This window comes from Glossina fuscipes, unplaced genomic scaffold (genome assembly GCF_014805625.2).
Source record: "Glossina fuscipes isolate IAEA_lab_2018 unplaced genomic scaffold, Yale_Gfus_2 60, whole genome shotgun sequence".
NCBI classification, from domain to species: domain Eukaryota; kingdom Metazoa; phylum Arthropoda; class Insecta; order Diptera; family Glossinidae; genus Glossina; species Glossina fuscipes.
Window position 1 is genome coordinate 7,129,924 of NW_023998432.1, and position 20,212 is coordinate 7,150,135.

The 20,212-nt window shown below is 33.0% G+C and overlaps 1 protein-coding gene and 1 long non-coding RNA gene across 3 annotated transcripts in view; both read left to right on the plus strand.

Moving 5' to 3' along the window:
- Window positions 1-11,805, plus strand: part of LOC119637554 — a 59,452-nt gene extending 47,647 nt beyond the window's left edge. Inside the window, exons 4-7 of one of the 2 annotated variants that reach the window (XM_038033640.1) lie at window positions 10,276-10,452; window positions 10,517-10,599; window positions 10,661-10,770; window positions 10,832-11,805. In XM_038033640.1, the coding sequence (XP_037889568.1) occupies window positions 10,276-10,452; window positions 10,517-10,599; window positions 10,661-10,770; window positions 10,832-11,038 (577 nt within the window). In that variant the 3' untranslated portion in view covers window positions 11,039-11,805. The remainder of the gene's footprint in view (window positions 1-10,275; window positions 10,453-10,516; window positions 10,600-10,660; window positions 10,771-10,831) is intronic. The other variant, XM_038033641.1, reaches the window with a different exon arrangement.
- Window positions 11,806-16,218: 4,413 nt separating this feature from the next.
- Window positions 16,219-19,547, plus strand: LOC119637568. Its single transcript, XR_005247281.1, has 3 exons — window positions 16,219-16,339; window positions 16,484-17,272; window positions 17,351-19,547. It is a non-coding gene; the product is annotated as an uncharacterized LOC119637568 (long non-coding RNA).
- The last annotated feature ends 665 nt before the right edge of the window (window positions 19,548-20,212 follow it).

Sequence of the window (20,212 nt, forward strand, 5' to 3'; positions counted from 1 at the left end):
ATAACATGAAGACCAACTCTGTCAAATGCTTTTTCGAAATCAATTGAGAGAATTGTTACGTGATTTCGTTCGGAAATTGCTTTGCTTGTGAAATAATCAATATGTAACAAAGCGTCGATGCACCCTCTACCCCGCTTGAAACCGACTTGTTGCTTTATTATCAGGTTCTTATACTCAAGAAACCAAGATAATCTAGATGCCATAATCTTCTCTAGAGGCAAGGTAACAGAGAAATTGGGCGATATTCTGATGCGATGGAGACATTTTTTGACTTTGGAATTGGAACAACTGTTGCCAGTTTCCACATGTAGGGTATATGGCCAGTCATAAATACCGTATTATATAGGTCCAGTAATTTCTTTTTACTAGACTTAGACATAGCACTGACCACTTGGTGGAGATGCGATGTAGATCAGGTGTCCTCCTCTTCAAATTGGTGTGACAACTTTCAAGTTCTAAGGTAGATATGTAATTCTCCAGGAAGGTGGCACATCTGCCAATACAATTTGAAAGAGAAATTGGAGTCCTTTTATTTTCAATGAAAGCACTGGAAAAGTTGCTGCCAGAGAAGTATTCCCACCACATTTGTCCAAAGTAATTAGAAATATCATGTGCGTCAGTTAAAGTTCCATTAGAACTGCAGATGGCAGAACTTTCGTTCAGGTTTAAAGGTCCATTGAGTCTGTTGATTTTGTACAAGACAACTTTCGCTGATGTTATTATATATCAAATATAATCGATAATCTCGTGAATTAGAAGGTATTGTTTTCTTAAATTCTATGATATAATGACGTTGTTTCCTTACGTACTTCAAACAAAAATCGTTAATGAGAAAAATAAACTCTGGGCGTTATAATTTTATATAGAGAGTCGCCAAATAAATGATCTTTTTTCTTTTACTTTGTAATAAAAACTAAACGGTAAAAGATATCAACATGAGTTTTCTTCTATTTTAGATATCGATTCATGCCTCTTTATTCAAAGATGATGTTTTATAAATCACCGCCTCTGGAATTTTGTAAAAATTCAATCCTGGAACACCAATTTTTCCACATAAATCTGCTCTAATTTCACCAATAACACTTATAATCTTGGTGAATAAAGTCATTGCGAAATGGCAAATTATTGGAGTAAACCAACATAATCCCAAAGTAAAAATTTAATAAAGTTATATAGCATTACTTTTATGCCAAGATCAAATAGATTACATTGCTGTTAAACTTTCTTCGTAATGGATTGATGATACCATGAAAGGTATTGCAACATTTTGTTGAACCTACCTATCATCCAATTCGTGCCATAAAAAATTAGTAACCATGATTTTGTAGCGTTCTGATTCGAGAATAGTGAAATGGAATTTTCATGTTCAAAAATGACATAAAGCATACCGAAAAGTGATTACGTTTTTACGAAGTCATTTAAACAAACGTAAGCTTCATTTTACACGTAACCGTGGGTTCATTGGCTTTGGAATAACTTTTAATTATTTTTGTGCGCTGTACAACAATGTAGGTATGGTAATAACAAATATGGTAATGAAAACAATTATAGTGTTTTGAAAAAAGAAAGATTTCAAATCTCAGTGAATCAATTATTTATGTTTACTTTCGGAATCATAAAATGGATGATACATATATTTGTATTCACTATGACAACTTTATATTCACAAGAAACGACTGTTCTTGTGTCTCGTTCAAACTCAGTGAAAAATTGATTTTGAGTTTTGCCGTTAAGAAAATGGCGCTCTATTCCCTTCTCTCCTGAACATTGTGTTTATATCAACAGGCAAAAAGAGAATTCAATGTGGGTACCTAAATATCCTTTTATCTTACTATATGTCCAAAAGGAAGAATTCTTGAATATGAAAAAAGATCAGCGCAGGTATTTAATAAGCCACTTATGTTTGGTAGTGTCAAAGGATGGTTTACGAAATCACTGTTGCCAACGTGGGCGGCAATCTCACAATTGATTGTCAGCGCCTTTGAAATTGAAGGTCATAAAGTATTCCCATTTGCTTTTCTTGGTTTTTGTTAATGCATTTACAACCGGGCTTACACTTCATTCTTTATGCCAGACCTTTCACAGATTTTTTGTTAATATTCAGCCCCCTAAAAAGTCTTGGTGTTATGAAACATTGAAAACCATTATTTGCTTTAATTAACAAATAGTGAAAAATATTTGTGCGTTTATTATTTACATACAAATTATGTGTAATTTTATTTAAAATTCAAATTCTCATTTGTTATTTTATTCATTAAGAATAAATGATAGTATGAGCGAGATCGTGAAAGTTGTCCATAAAGCAACTCGAAGTTTCACTTGTCTGTTATGTTTGTCTTGTCTTGTGTGTTCACTTATATGTTAATTAATTTATCACGGGTTAATCTTAATAACCTAGCAGTTTGCTATGACTCCTACATTTTTTGTTTTAAATTAGAGAATCGTCAGCCTGTATGTAAAGAATTCTGATATTACTTTATTAAAGCTGAGCATATTATATTAATGTTTAATAAAAGGATATTCAAATCCACGAGTAATTAAATACAAAGAAACAATAATAATAATAAAAGTAAGCGAAAATGTTTGACGACTGTACTATTTCACAATTTGACTCCACTTAACCACTGGCATCTTATTTTTCGTTGCTCCTCCTACGCGTCACTTCGCCCGTTTTTCTCTTTGTTTAGTCAATCTGCTTATTACTATTCTAACCATCTACACTTTATATGGATTTTCCCTATTATTTCATTAATGACTACCACAATTTAAACAATTAGAAGACGCCCACCTCACAAAGATAGTGTATGTGAATATCGTTCCATCTATTGTCCGGGCCCCTTGTTACCAAGCTCATATTCAATCAATTCAATCAATAAAGATAATTTTTACTTTGTATTTTATATAATCTTGCCGAGAATCCTAATTCAACCTTCAGTATTATATTCCCAAATATTGCATTTCTTCTTTCACCAAACTGCAGAAACCGAACACTGGATTCTTAATTAACTATTAGTGGACGGATTTGCTTAATTAGATAACACGGATGAAACAAATTCTCTTCTCTCGCTCTCTCTCTTCTCTGTTAGTTTTTTGTTTCGATTTCTGTGTTATATTCGTTTCAAACTTTCGTTTCACTTCCGATTATTATAGTTTCTAAAATGTAGGGATATGGATCCTTAGGATTTAATTCCGGAATTTGACACTGTTCAAGAATATGTGTACTTTATAATGTTTTTGAAGTTTGTTTCTGTGAGTTAGACAGGTTTTGTACCATAATATTGGGTAGCTATGGTGAATTTTTTCCCTTTTTGTACAGATACTATAGCGTCATCTGTGTGATATTGGTAAAAGTTGGTATAAATTTATTTGCTGTAGTTTGTGAATAATGGGCAAAATCCCATCTTTTTATATCTTAGAAAACATATGTGCTCTTAGTTTACGGGGATGTCATCTGATCGATATTGCCCATTTTCAATACCAATCTGCGTTGACAAACTTCTAATATTTCAGACAAATTTGAAAGTGATAGCTTCAATTTTGTGGCCAGAAGAATGTTGACATTATAGTCTCTAAAGACTGTAAAATTTCCTTCTGAGTTTGGCAAACGTTTTGACAAAATTAATATACTCCTCATTTTTCGTTGATGAGTGTAGCAAGTAAGAAAATTATATTCGGTCGTGATCTTTCATCATCGTCCTACAAAAGACCAAAACAAGAAAGAAAGTTATATTCAGCGGGGGCTGAATCTTCCATACCCACCACTATACTTTTCGCATTCTACTCTCCAAGTTCTTTTATTTGATAAGCATATCCATGGTACTATTAATAAAAAAGGAATCGCTGTGTCTACCATATTCATTTTAGAACTAACCCAAGTTTAGGCAGATAATATATCTTCACCTGAAGAATAAAAAAAATATTTTTAAACATTTTTATAATTATGATAAACAGGCATGAAACATCAAAAAAGTGACAAATATAAAATTTTATCAATTGTAATCTTGTGTTAGCATAGCCGATTCTTTCCATTTTTGCACATAAAGAGTAGAGTGTTTTGTAAAGCAACCGTGGAAAATTTCAGCCTTCTAACTTTTATAATTTCAGAGTAACAAGCAAAAACCCACAAATTTTTGTTAAGAAGAACCGAGTTGCGTTCAGTTTATACTCTATTGCGGGCCTGCATACAGAAACTTCCAATGTTTCTACCAAATTTCAAGTCTATATGTTTATTTTTACGACCAGAAGATTGCCAACAACAAACACCACACAGACGGACAGACAGCTTAGAATTTCACGTTGACCAGGAATATGTATATTGTATAGTCTCTGAAGTGTCCTATTGGGTGTTACAGACATTATAAACAAAATGAGTACCACCCATCCTACGGTGGAGTGTATAAAAAGAAAAACAGCTACATTTTTGTGCTCTGTAATATTGCAAGGCCGCGGCTGGTTTTGTTCGCGCTCAGAATAAATTTCGAAATTTATATACTATGTGTGTTGTATTTTATAAGCGACAAATAAAATACACAGAAAGCAAATTTGTTCACAGTTTTTGTTTACAACAGACATTACGCAGAGGGACATGTTTAAATCAGTTCAATATTTGATTCTAATCATGTATGCATACTTTGTGAGGTCTCTGAAGCCTTCTTCTGGGCTTTTCAAACGTTTTGGTAAAACCTCATCCTTAGATGATAGATAAAAAAACAGTGCATGTGCTTTTACTCTTTAAGTAATATTATTTCGTTCCGTTCTATTCTATTAATGCATACCAAAAGTACTTCAACTTTCACAACCGAAACCAGAGCTATCCTTCACGCTGCGAACCTTGCCCATAAAAACAAACTCAAAACCGTCATTGTTACCGACAGTTTGTCTGTATTACAAGCTATTCAGAACACTTCGACTTCGAGATGGGGCACCACCAACAAATTAAGGAATATAATTACTATACCCGACGGAAAAATTAAAATGTTATGGTTACCAAGTCACATCGGTTTATTGGGAGATGAGCAGGCTGATCGAGCGGCAAAGTATGCTGCTGCTGCTCCTCTAATTATGGATGATGTCATGGAAAAGTTGGATCTTCAAAGATGCATTGGAAGAAATGTCAAAGAGAAAATTGCAGAAGGAAATTTACAATACCATCATTAACACTACTCTTCCATTAAACCTCAATCAACGCCACCTTTATATCCAACAAATTTTGAGAAAACCAAGATCCAAACGTTTTCAAGAATTCGCCTTTGTCATACAACTGCAACTCACCAATGGCTTTTGAAGAAGTCTTCCTCCCCAATCTGCAGTTGTGGACAAACTCTCACTATAAAGCACATTCTCTGCGACTGCCTTAACTTTTTCCTGGCTAGAGGTATTGCATTTGGAACGACTAACGCTATGGACATTCTACAATTAGCTACAGAACAGAATATCAATACAATATTTTACTAATGTACTTTTATAAATTAGAGCCGATAGCCTGTGTTGTTAGTGCTCAATGTCTTTTTTTAGTCTAAGAATTTATTTCATTAGTCTAAAATTACAATAATAATAATAATAATAATAAGATCAAGAATCCATTAAATAAATTTCAAATATTTTCAAAAAAACAAGCCGTATATTATGGAAAACAAGGGAAACAAATTGAGCGCTGAATTTATTAATGTTTAAAAATTTAATACTTACTACCTTCGAAGCGAAAATGATAACAGAATAGCAATATCATACGTTTTTAATCGTCCGGGTACGAAATTATACAACGATGTGCCGTTACATAATTTTACAACCTTGCAAAAGTTTCTTTGCATTTGTATGGAAATTTTTGGGTTAAGAGCATGTTAACTCTTTCATACATTTTCAGTTTATTTGTTTAATTTTATACTTGAAGTAGTCTATGTTTCGATTAAAAAGCATTAAGTCACGGGCATTGACGTACAGTTATATATACTTTCCGCACTCCTCAGAATCAATTCGTCCATTTGGATCAAGAGCTCAGTGAAAGAAATAACCATTGGACAAATAAATGATTGATATAAGTAAAACTACTTGTGCGCTTATTTAATATAATTTAAAACGTAAGTAGAAGAAATTTACGTTCAACTTTAATTAGAGAGTTATCTTGTTTCCTGTTTATCTGAATAAATAGTATGCAAAATTGGAGTGATATTAGGAAAATATCGTTATTTTCATAAGAAAGCGAAAGAAAGCAACAAAAAAAAACATTGATGCACATATTCAGTATACATATATATATATAATATATATACATATATAAGTATCGATAGTATTGTAAATATCATAGGCGCTAACGCCACGAAAAACATGTTCAGCCCCATCGTAAAAGCATACGCATACACATAATAGAAAAAACTAACATTTAAAAGAATTTTTTATATTTTGCCAATGATTTAATGGTTAGAATTCAAATATATCGATACGCAGGGAAATATTTATGACATTTTATATTAAAGCATGCTTATGAATATATATGTATATATATTTGTTAAGGAAAATATATATGCACTTAAATGTGTGTTGTGTGTGTGTATCTATAAGTTTTTTTTAAATCCATCTGTGCGAATATGACGAAAGACTACTAAGTCATCACAGATAATACAAGCAATGTACACACTTGTATTTGTAATTTACACTTCTGCACATGCATTGCAGATATTAAGCTCGCCTGCTCCGCTTCGTGTTAAACAATAAGCAACTAGAGCAACTTATAAAAAATAAGCGTGAGCACATAGGCGAAAGTATGCATGTACGTAAGTTTGTATGTAAATTTTATTGATTGTGTATGGTTTTTTTCGTTTCTTATGAGTGAGTGACCATATTGTCATAGTAATCACAGGCACGAACGAAATTTGTTAAATAGATATTTGTCTCCTTTGGAAAAAAACTTCATACATATGACAAAACGTTCAACTTTTTTTTTCAATAACAATAAATGCGAGCACGTCAGGAGCTGGCCAACTGGAACTATTTTCACAAACTTGATATGACAATCGACTATAAGTTGTAGAACTTGCAATCAAATGTGACTAATTGAACTAAATTAAGATTAAATATTGAGAACAATTTTCCTAATTGGAATGTCACGCTTTTTCCAAAAAATATATTACTTTAAGAAGCCTCTAAATTCGGAGTACTACCAATGAAGCGACAAAGTTGGTATATCACAAACCATTCAGCAATGGGTATATGAAATGATTATCGTTCCTCTCATAATTTATAGGTAAGGTGTAATTATAATAATAATATAACCAATTTGATTTGCAGTCTATTTTGTTTTAACACAATTAGGCAACATTAAAAGGGCTAGCGTTTCGTATAACCCTTTATTTGCCACAATGAGACAATTTGACCCGTTTGCTTGTTTTAATTTTTATTAGAGCGCAAACATGTATATGTAAAGATGACTACTATCCTTTAACCTTAAGTTCTTAATCGATCAAAGAATATTTGTGCCAAATTTAAGCCTCCTATATCCTATTTTGTGACTGACGATTTTGCAAAAATTATAAATCAAATTGATCCATTTTGGTAGAAATATGTATGTGTCATCGGAATCTCAAAAACTAGACCAGACAGAGAAAACTTGATTGTAGTTATTTAAAGCTACCAAAAATTTTTGTGACTTTTATGACTTTGTCCCAAATTTGGACCCTGTTTTTGAAGCTCAAAATTTGGAAAAGTTCAGATTGATTCATGCGGTAATTTTAGTTTTAAATACGAACGAATCTTGTTTCAGGTCGCTGATTTTAATATCGGACACTGTCGCGGATAAAAAAAAATTCACTTGCGAAAGCCGATATGCTTCCGTACGTAGGGAATAAATAGGGTGATTTGTTATTTGCCTTAATCAGGGCAATTCATCGTTTCCTAAACACATTTATTTTTTCAACGCTTGTTCATTGATCAGTAGTCTGACAATCTAAAACCGTTTTTTTTTCATGAGAGGATCAAAATACAGCGAGCTTAATGACTAATTAAGGTAAACCTTTGCTAAAGCAAAAGCAAACAGCCACTACCTCAGACAAAAATTGTTACTAGTGCTATTTGCAAAATTAATTTTATATTAATATAGCTGAGTGACCTCAAATATTAGCGCAATTTATTTAAGGTAAACTATGAAACGTAGATATGTACGTAAAAGAAAGGGTTGTGCTGATAAGTAAGAGTTTTAACCAAGTGCGCGTTGTGTAATGCTGTAGCAAATGTATGTGAAATCATTTTGCATTATGATCATTGTATGCAGACACTAGGTACACCTATCACTTGTAGGAGAAAGATAATATAAATTGTTTTTAATATATCTTCTTAAAACTCTTTGTAGGCATTCCGTAAGATCCTATCTAGGACTGTTAAAGAAAAAATAATTTGTGTATGAAATCTTACGCACTTCTTAAATCAAGTAGTTTAAGAAACCATACATCGATTTTTAACCACCATACGCTCCTTGCTTCTGTGGATAGTGTTTGTGAGTAATTTGGCGTTCAAGATTTTATTTAAAATTTGAAGGTTAAATAATCCAAACGTTGAATTAATTTTTTTTCAAATATGAACACCAAAAATGGTAGCTTTAACGATTTTGAATGTCAGCTAGAACGACGTTTTGCATATACCTGTTCCGTGTAAATGGGGTACAGATTGATCCGGTTATTTGCCGAATTACAAGAGTCAAAAAATAAAGATGAAAAGTTGAAGTTTGGCACAAACATTCCTTGATGGATTAGAAAACCCAAGAATAAAAAATTGTTGTGGCTTGCTCTCGTACGCACCCACAATAGATTAGAAAATAAGGCAACCCCGAAAAATACCGACAGCTTTTGTATTTTCGTATGTAAATTTGGATTTTGTGAAGATATTTCGGAAAACCTGTACCCAAATGTTCGGTAGAATAATATTCTTAATTGATCAAGGACTGTTTATACTAAACTTCAGCTCCCTATCTTCATTTTTGCGGCTGCGGCAATTCGACGAAAAAAGGGGATCAACATGATCCTTTTTGGTAGAGCTATGTATATAAAATAAGTGGGTATAAAGCTCATTGTAAATGTACAAAAGTATTCTCAAGCAAAAGAAAGCCACTAACTAATATTTTAACATTGTAACCTTGCTTATAACTTTATAATCTTGTAATGATTCATTGAAAGATCAAAAATAAAAAGGATCAAAATGACATGCTCGACAGTCCTATTGTTAAATAAACTGAGCCAGTAATGTTCAGTATTTGCACCAATTTCACGCTTCCATAAAAAAGTCGTTCAAATAAAATTTTTAAGCTATTAATATCCACTCATCATCCAGATCTCGAAATATGGAATTCTCCGTACGCGTGACTGGCATACCGAAAGTACATCAGCCCAGCCGTAATAACATTTGCCGAGTCGTTACACTACATCGTTTTCGTATTCGCACGTAACATATTTTTTACTAATTCATGTCCCTTTCAATCGATTGCTCGCTTCAATTTGATCAATTTTACACATATCGAGTTTCTTTTGTTTAGTAAGAGAGAAAACAGATAATAGGCGATCTCTTTCCAATACGATCGCACAAAGAGCATGAGTTCAACCAATGTCTAGTTTGTAATGCGAAGACGTGTCCACACATAAACGTGCATTGCTGATATAAAAATATAAGTGTTAGGTTCCGATCTCCAATTTTCAAGTCAAAACCATATTGACAATTCTGCCAAAGTGTTGGTCGTTGCTAAATAAAGACTAGTAAAATTCTAATTAAAGCAAAGATACAGACTTTTGTGCAAATAATTTTACGCACTCCTTTTGTATGCTCACATGCAAATGGTTTTTTTTTTTGTGTTGTTAGTACCCAAATTTGTAAAAAATGGAATTATAAAACGTGCATTAAACTCTGAGAATGAAAATAAAATGGGAATAATTGTGCTTTTGGGAAAAGAACCAGTTAGCTTATTAACTAACTTGAAAATTTAAAACATGGGCTAGTGCAATTGAGTAATTTTTTAAATCATTACTGTCATTTAATATATTTGTACTATCAAGTAATTTGATATTTACAAATTAGGATTAGAATAGTCTACAATGAATGATGCAATAGCCTGTTATATATAAATCTACAATAAATGATGCAATAGCCTGTTATGTACATATAAATCTACAATAAATGATGCAATAGTCTGTTAAATACATATAAATCTACAATAAATTATGCAATGGCTTATTATATATATACACGTAAATAATTGTTTCATTATTATAAATATATGATTTTTTATGAAAAATACAGATCAGAACGTTCAGTAGTGCGTGTATCAATTTATCAGAGCAGTCAGCCGCAACATATTTACACTCCCGAATATTTTACGAAATACGAAAATACTTTAGATAAACCGTTAAGTAATTATAACTGTAATTTTGAGGACATTATGACAACGCCCTTACCTAGCTACGATCGGCAGCAAAGGTATGTGATATATATATGTGTAATTGTAATAAAATATATTTAAACTATGAACATTCTGATGCAGCACCGATTCTGGTTGGGATAATCCTTTTCGACCTGGTGGCGATTTATCTCGGGAGGCTGATGAGATTGTTAAAATGATTAGTGGTAAATACGTGCGCTTTGTGAGGAGGCTAAATGTGTATAAATATCTTCATTGCTCTAACAGGTGGAAAACCTATAACCCCTACAGAGGATCATGCGATAGGCAACGGAAAGACACAAAAAAATGACACTAGCAATGGTAAAATGGGCTTAGAAGAAGCTACCAAAACGAATGTAAGTTACTATTTAACATGGTTATTATTTGATGAACTAAGGTACGGTGACAACTGAGCAGGTATCGCAAAATCAATCCGCACAAAATGGTACTATGTATAGGACGCAAACAGTTACTTTGGGCGGAGTTGTGAAATCAACAGATAATAATGGTATGACCTCTTTAGCTCAAGTCTCAAATCAATTGGTACCTGGACCAACATCTGCTAGTCATGTGATCATAGACGAAAAAAAAAGCAAAAAGAAGGGCTGCTGCGTTATTCAATGAATTTTCCATTGATTAGATGACTGGAATAAAGGCGTTAAAGTAACGTTATAATCTTCACTCACACTCATAGAAACAGACGCTGGCTCATGAACCATCACTTACCCAGATGGCTACATAAGAACACGAAACTTCATACCAATTTATAAATATAAGAAAAAAAAATTAACAACTAAAAACAAACCATTTGTTTCCACGGATAGTGTTCTTGACTTTACTTGTTTACACACATACGTAGATACCTAAATAACATTAATATCTTTATTTTTTACATATTTTTCTTTACTAATTATTACGATTATATATAGATATATGTGTATATATACTATTTACTTAATTTTATTTGGTATGGAAGCAACATTTTTTCTGACAACTTTAGAATAGCGAACAAAAATAAATTATTAAACGTGTATTAAACATACGTTGTTCGAAATTGAAGCACTTACATTATCATGGTTAGAATTGATTATATATAGGCAAACTTGTACACTTAATATATATTTACGTTTCATATACTTGAATTTAATACCACGTAGTTATTCGTTTTTGCGCACGCTAATCATTAAAAACGAAAATGTATCGTTTGCTCGAAACTTCAAAGAAATATTATCGAATCTATTAACATCAACTGCGGTAACAGCAGCAACGAATCACATTCAAAAACATGCACTTCAAGTAAACCAAAAAGAACACATACTATATATAAGTTGTATATTTCATATTTTATGTTAAGTTATGTATAGAAAACGGAAAAAGAAGCAAAAGAAAAAGCATTCAAATTAATAAATGATAAACGAAAAATAAAAAGAATTTTTAAATGTTAAAAATTCTGCCAAAAAAGCAGAAATCAAAGAAAACAGCTCCAGCTCCCCTTTAAACTTTCTCTTTCACTCTCTCTTTCTCAATCTCTCTCCCCGTTTCTTTCTCTATTGTTTCTCCAAAAAATTTATTCACTTCATCTTTCGCGTTGGACCTATACATTTGCTTCAAGAAAAAAAAGTGCTTCGAGTATTATAAACGTTTGACAAATTTGGAGCTCACATTTTGTCCTTTACCAAGAATACCTACACCTTGACATGATGTAAGTTTAAGTATTTTATCATGAAAATAAATGAAGAACTATCTTAAACGAAGTTAGTGGTCAGCATTGCCCCACTGTTGTCCCAATGGTTTTATTTGTGTTGAAATTAAAGTGACAAACTTCCTGGAGTACGTATTTCTTTTCTTCCCAAAATTTTTTTTAGAATCAATAATTTGTCAATGAAAAGCAAGTAAAAGCATTGTGGTAAGCCACGCTGAGCATTAAACGCCCTACACCACTTGCTTAATACAAATATTTAAATAACGACTTTTCAAAATAAAATTTTTTATGGGAAGTGAATGCAAAAGTCGTCCGGTTCGAACCAGTTTTAATAGCGTTCACCCATTGGCCAAAACACGTCGCCGAATCAACATTTTTTAAAATTTATGGTTTGTAGGCTGACTGCAAGATTACAAGATGGACAGAAAAGGAACACAAGGATGATTGGGAATAAAATCAGATGAATTTACCTCAAGTCTTTCTGGATATTCTACGTTTCCACACAAACTTAATACACCCTTGAACCATAAGCGGGGCAGGGTAAAGAAAGCATTGAAAAATTAGGATAGCTTAAAATAACTGACTTGCTTGTTTATGTTTTAAGCTCGTTAAACTTAATTAGAAGAGAAAGGTTTGGAAATGCAGACGTTTATATGGTATGTCACTTCGCTTCAATGTATACTTAAGAGAATTTACACATTTTAAAAAGTTTTTGACACATTAAAATGGTAGATCACAAATTTAGAGGAAATTATAGTGATTTTAATAAAAGGTAATGGTACGTAAAAAGACTTCAATTCAAATCGTGTATAACTTCTCTCTTGTTTCTACATATGTATATCTTGCGTATTTAAAGGAAGAGAGAAAATCGGAAATGTATATTTAAAACAAAAAATTAATAAATAAATAAAAATGAGAAAGACGGAAGTGCTTTTGCGTGTATATAAAATAACAGTTTTTTAATGTTTGCTCTTTATCTAAAATTCAATTCCTATAAGTTAAATATGTTAATATCTACCATTTTCGTTTTTATACTTTGCACCACCTGTGACACAGGATATAGTAAGCCTGTACGGATGTTTACAACACGCAGAAGAACTTGACATAGACTCAAATTTTTTTATACCGATCCATTCAGTACCATTTTCTGATTCGATCTAAATCTGTTCATGTATTTTTGTGTTCCACTTATAGGTCGTGAATTTTTGAGATATTTTAACGAAATTTGCTACAGCAACATATTTCGGCCCAAAGACAAATACGATTGAAAATCATTTTGATCAGACTACGACCGCTTCTCAAATAACGCATTACTTTGAAAAATCATTAGGTGAATAAATGTATATTGGTGTAGGATATGATAGTGTTTTACTTGTTTCCTTTTTGTAAATGAATTAAGCACATGAAGCCTGGATGTTTAATTGAAATTAAAATCGTAGGCAATCGTAGAACCAATATAATTTTTTCTTTGGTTCCACAGATTGTAATGTTCGTGGACCCTCGGTCTGTTTTTTCTATTGCATCCAAAGAGTAATGACCGGTTTAACAGTGTTAGCGGAAAATCGCTATGCCATTTCTTTTTGCATTTTTTTCTCTTTTTATTAGACTTTCCTGCTATATTTACTTACAAATTTCCTTTTAATATTAACAACGAAAAGATTTATAAAAAGAAGTTTGCGCTACTGAAACATAAATGTATGGCAATAGCAAGAAAGAAAAATGTAAAGAGAATAGAGAAAAAAGGCCCGCAGTCCGTCTGCATATAGGAAAGAGTGAGTTGCTTCTGAAAAACTTCTGCGATTTGATTCAAATTCTGTGGCTTCGGTGCTGGGCAGATGCCCGCAGGTCCGTTAAGTACCTATCAATTCTATTTGATTCCCTTCAAAAAACCTAATTTTCATCGCATAAAAAATTTTGAAACAAAAAGAACGCGAGAATCAAAATCGTGAGACGAACACAAATGTTAAAATAATTTAAAAGCTGCCAATGCTGGGACAATATAAACTTTAAAAATGAGAACACGCTAAAAAGTTACCAAACGGCAAAAGACTTAAATACATTCGATTTACTTTAAAGGCTTATGTTAAACTATTGGTAGGCCTTGCCTTAAAACGTATTCTAAATATATTAAATATTACATATTCTAAATATATTAATAACGCGAGTATTCGATTAAGTTCGAAATTTCCACTTTTTGGACTTTTAAAATTTATCTATTTCTTTTCCAAAAATAAAGAAAAAAATATATTTGTATATAGAAAACATTAGATTTAAACTCGAATTGAGTTCGCTAATTGTTGCTAAGGGGATATGTCCCCTTTACGTTTACTGAAGGACCTTTGATTAATATTTTTATTAATTAATTTTTCATGCTGTAAAGCCTGTGCTGATTGCAGCCAAGTCTAAAGTATTGTTACGTAGAACTCCTTATTTTCAAATTTTGCTGTACAAAAATGTTCGGAAGAATTTAGAAGGTTTTCGGGATGATTACTTTTTACTACGGTTTCATACGAAAAGACGCGGCCTTGCTGAACCCCTAGCCCCAGCGTTAAATGCTCTTAATTTCAAAAAGTACTATTATGTTTATTGCGACGGATTTAGAGAAGGTATAGGGAGAGTATCATTGTAAAAAGGTTATGAGGAAAATTAAACACCCATTGCGTATATGTTAGCCAAAATAAATAAAGCTAAAAAGAATTATACCTCTATCTAATAGGCGTAGTGAGAGTGAAAAAATTTAGACTCTAGAAAGTCCACTGTTTACTATAATCGCCGACTACACTAGCCTAAAATAACTTACTTCACAAAAGAGATTGATGCGATAAGCGAAGCCTTACATTGCAACCATTCCACATTAACATCCAGTTCCTTAAAGGAACACACATCGCACTTGATACGCTTTTCCGTATGCATATAGATAAGCTAGCAACAGTTCATTCATCTGCAAATATGTCTAATTGAAGTAAATGACAATGAACAATCCAACTAACTTGTTTATATAATATGTATAAGAGAAGAGTATTTCAAACTGGACATCATCTTGACATCAAGGAATTCGTAGAATACTAGACAGAAATATCATTGGTTCCGCATATCATTTGATATAGAAGCTGAAATTGAATCTTGCGAAGTGTGTACATTTAGCAAAAATGGAAATTCGCAATGAAAAAACATAGCAAGACCTCAAGCAACGCAAAGACCCTCCCAACGTTAATATATTTATGAGACTGGACCCTGTCACGAAAGATGAAAAGTTCTTCCTGTTTTCGGAGTGCCAGAATTTTCCAATTGGTCAACGGCTCAAAACGCATGTGCATTACGTTCACAGAATCCTTCTGTAAACATGTCTTTAAGTATAAAATAACATAACAGAAAATCCATACAACAATCGATTTGAATATATGGGGAAGCATAGAAACCTTGGAATACACATATTAGGGATGTCGCCTTCTCCTCCTGGAGTCGAGTACACAGGTCCATTCAAATGCCACTTTGCTTTATTCAGTTTGCACCGAACACGATTCAACATAGGCCACTGTACGAACTTCTGAGAAGGCTAGCTGCTATGAAGTATATCGAAATGAACACAAATCTCTCTGAAAAAATGCACCATATTCGAGACAAAACCAACATTGGTAGCAATTTGGTTGCAACATTGCGCATTGTATTTAAAAAATTTTGATTACAAAATCGGATTGAGAAAGTCGTCGAAAACACAAAAGTCAATACGTTTTCGTCGTTACCGTGCAAAGAACGACGCTGAGAAGAATATGTACTGCCCGCTATAGAGGCTGCCTAATGCTCAGGAAACTAAGTCAAGTAAGACTAACACAATATTACGCTTCGCTTAGCAAAAGTGAAATTTATAACCTTCCTCAAAATTGTAATGATTTTTCACAAAATTATTATAACAACGACGCTTTAACTAATACTAACCAATTCTCTAACAACCAAACATATGCTAAACCCCTGCAGAAGCTATTTTTAGCTAATCTTCTCAATATGATAAAAATACTAATTTAAAAGCTATGCAAACAAATCTGAAAATAGGAATATGGAATACTAACATTCTTTCAAATCATATAAAAGAAGCATTTTTGCGTTTACATCACAACCATTAATTTCTAGTTTCGGAAACTTATTTCACTCGCTTTCGAACTCGTTTCCAAAAAGGAAAAGGCATAACATTGTTTCATGTAGTCATATCGATAATAGGAATCACGGTAAGTCTACAGATTTGGTGAAATCTTCATTAAATGATGTCACTCTGGATAACTGCAGTAAACCCTGATTTTTCAAATTGTTGAGATTCAAATTAAGTGTGACAATTCTGATACTGCAAAATATTTTGTATATTTTCCTCTTAGACATAATATCAAATGTAATGATTACGAAATGTAATGATTGAAAAAATGGTCTCGGGCAGTGCCAAATCTCTGCGCAACAACAGCAATATAAGGAAGAGAAGCAGTATTTGACAGAGAAATGACTGAAACGAGCGTACAACTGTGCCTAAAACCCCACTCTATATAAAATCTAAATTTGGTTTCGGAAATAAACTACGAATAAAACGACAATCAGTATATCGTGCATACATCAAAACAAGTTTTGCCATGTTTGGCGAAAAACAAAATTCAATTCTTCGCTATCCATTTTTTCGTTCGTTTTAAACAATCAAAATGAGTCAAGGCAATGGGAACTTAGCCATTGCGTAACATAGTAATACAGTTAGTATGTTACACAAAAAAAACTAGCTCTAGCGTTAAAGGAACTAGGCGATTTAAATACAGTGGTGAGTGCCTCTCATTTGAGGGAGGAGCTAAGTAGAAACTTTCTGCAAGCTCAATTCGCTTTGGAAGAAGTTGGCCACAGTGAATTCAAAGGCGTTTTTTGCCCCGACTTCGTGATCTTCATCCGTTCGTCAAACTTCGTTGAATGAAAATTAAAACTTTTTGTTCGCATCGCAGTTTTTCGCAAAGCGCAGTCGTCGGAATTACCAATACCGCAACTTTGTAGTACATATTAAGATCGATTAGATTTCCTTACCATGCCACTGTCATCGACAACGACCCTGAACTAAGCAACATTGAAAAACTTGAGTACCTTCATGCTATCTTGAAGAATGCTGCTTTGGATACAATTGCATCGTATTGAAGGTAATAACGATATGGCTATTCATATTTAAAAGAAATGATTTGATAATAAATATCTTAATTTTCAAAACTGCATTAAAGAGATTTTTGGTCTGAAAGGTGTTGCAAAGGCAGTTTTTAATGACAAGTTTAAGGCTCATATGCGTGCGCTGCAATCTACATGCACAAAAGTTCAAATTACGTATGGACTCTTGTGCCACTTGATTACGTCAAAGTTAGATATATAATCATGAATGAAATGGGAAGAACGTTGGTCTATGAAATAATTTCCATCCTAGTGTTCTTGAACAACAGGCGCCATATGCTCGAAAATTGGAAACGCTTCTTCGTGTGGTTGAATGTTTTTGTGACTTCTACCGCGCCATGGCGTTCTTGCATTTCTACGCATCCCATGAACACTCCATTGCTAATTATTCTCGTTTTGGAAATTTATACCGATCACCACGTCATGAGGGGGATAAAAGAATGAAATTGTGCATCAATTGCTTAAAAAATGGAAAAAATTGTAGATCTGGTCATTGCCCTCAATGCCAAGCGAAGACTATTCGTTATTGAACTTTGACAAACCCCTCGTCAAGTCTCTTCCAGTCCGCACTTGTTACGTCATTATCAGCTTCATATGTTTTGTTCGCTACAGCAGCAATCGTTACGCTTCATTTGTACTTTGTCGTGTCATTAAATCAATTTTATTGATGATTAAATCAGCTTCGACTAGGAACAAACATATCATCTGTTACCATTTTCAGCATACGAGATGGTGCTTTCGTTGCAGATACATTCGTCGGTAGCTTTTTACGATCGGAATATGGAGATCATTGAACTTCAATATCAGCTGTTGTCGTGCCAGCTGTAACAGCTTATCATCCAAGTATCAGTTCTAACGCAAAACGTGCGGTTGGCAAATCCTTACTTCACAAACTAGTCCGCACAGATATTTCGGTTGACGTTGGTTCACTGTTTTGATGAGTGTTGGTCAAATTCGCCAGGCCAGAAATTTGCAAGAAAGCCTAGTCGGATGAGTGGCCTTTTAAATTCATGGTCATTAGCAACAAGCGTCAACCCTATTGAGAGTGGAGAACATAAATTGGGTAGCCTTCTGAGTTCTTTCTGAGAAATTGAAGATAAGTGTAATAAATTTCGTTCTACGAACGATGAAGATATCGTTTGTGGGCGACCCTTTCAACGATCAACAATTCGTTTTGGAAAAGAAACTAAGAAAACATCCAGAAATCACAACACAACACACACCTCCATGAACGATTACACAGAATTGAATTATATCTCGCTTGTCACCTCCCCACCAAGAGTCAACAGCTGTTACATAACGACCCATTGTATGCATACACAATATAGCACAACAACAAAACTCTTTTTCGAAAATCTCATCAGGTTGTTCATTAATAATATACTTTATTCCGATCCGACATTCCAATCAAACCCATTTAATACAATTTCATGTTTTCGATTCTTTCAGGGAGCTTTGAACAGTGATGTTAGCAAAATGCATCGGTGTTTAAAGGTTTCCTGTCCAAGCAATTCAAAACAAAATCAAAGCTTATGTGTGTATGTATGGATTTTGATATGACTTTATTAATGCTAAAAGCATTATATGGATGTTTATTAAAAAGTAATACGAACCCACGAGTAATTAAATATAAAGAAATAATAATAAAAAAAGTAAGCAAAAGGTTTGACGACTGTACTATTTTACAACTTGACTCTTCCTAAAGACTGCGCGACGTTACTCGTCGACTGCCAATTAGCGATTGATGCTTGTTTCTCTCTGTTTCTCTCCAGCGATATTTTGCACGCTTTATTCTTCGTTTATTCTTTGAGCTCTCACTGCTTATTACTACGCTACGTATCTACTCCTTACATGTATAGTCACCAAGAATTAATTAAATAATACATCTTGGCAAAAACCTTTGTATACATAATCGTCTGTGTACAAACATAAAAGATAACAAAGCATTCTAAGCTAAAAAAGAAATATGTATAGAATATGTATATAAGCAAAAAAACAATAAAGCATAGTATATTATAATAATTTTGAATTTGATGAGTCTTTTCATATAGGAATCTTTAGTGTTGGTGTACAGTAAGTTTTCTACACTGTTCGGCTTCAATGTGCTAAGTCGATCTGCCTCTTGAAAATGCCAATTGAACTCGGCATGGCGCAGTGCCTAACATACCAGGCGGATGGAACGCCTTTGAATTTTTAGCGGATTAATACGCTTGTTGAATTGCTTTTAGACAATTGACTTTAATGAATTCTTACTTGGCTATTTATACACAAATTATTACACTAAATTACGGTAACATCATCAAAATAATAATTGTTTTAAATGAAGCGCCTGGCAGGTGAATTTTTCTTTTAGCAAAAGAATTATGCTGAATTTGCATAATTCTGTGGATGCATATAACGGTATGCGATCACACCACAATATTATGACGAAAAATGGAGATTTATTTATTTACTAAATATCATTAGCTAATCTATACGGCTAATATACATAAATCAAAATATCATTCAATGCATATCAAGTCAGAAGATAAAGCAAAAACGAAATTAAGAAAAATAATAAACACGTGATAAGCTAATGCATAATTAAACCGACCGACAATATGTTAAAGCTTTCCCAGATTTAATCCTATTGCTAATATAATTATATAATTATACAAAATATTTATTGTTAATAAAATTAGTCTTATAACTGTACATAAGTGTCTGCATAGGTACATAAGTGTGAGTGTTGGCAACCTATAACTCAAGAGGGTAATCATGTAAGTAGATGATTGCTGCCTTGTTTTTTGCTTACCGCCAAGAAGCTAATCATGTAGCATTGTCACCACCTTTTCAATACCCTCAAATTTTCCATTACAATGACTGAGAAAGGCGTACAAATTGAAAGCAAATTGATGCATGTTTGCTTTCTATAAACA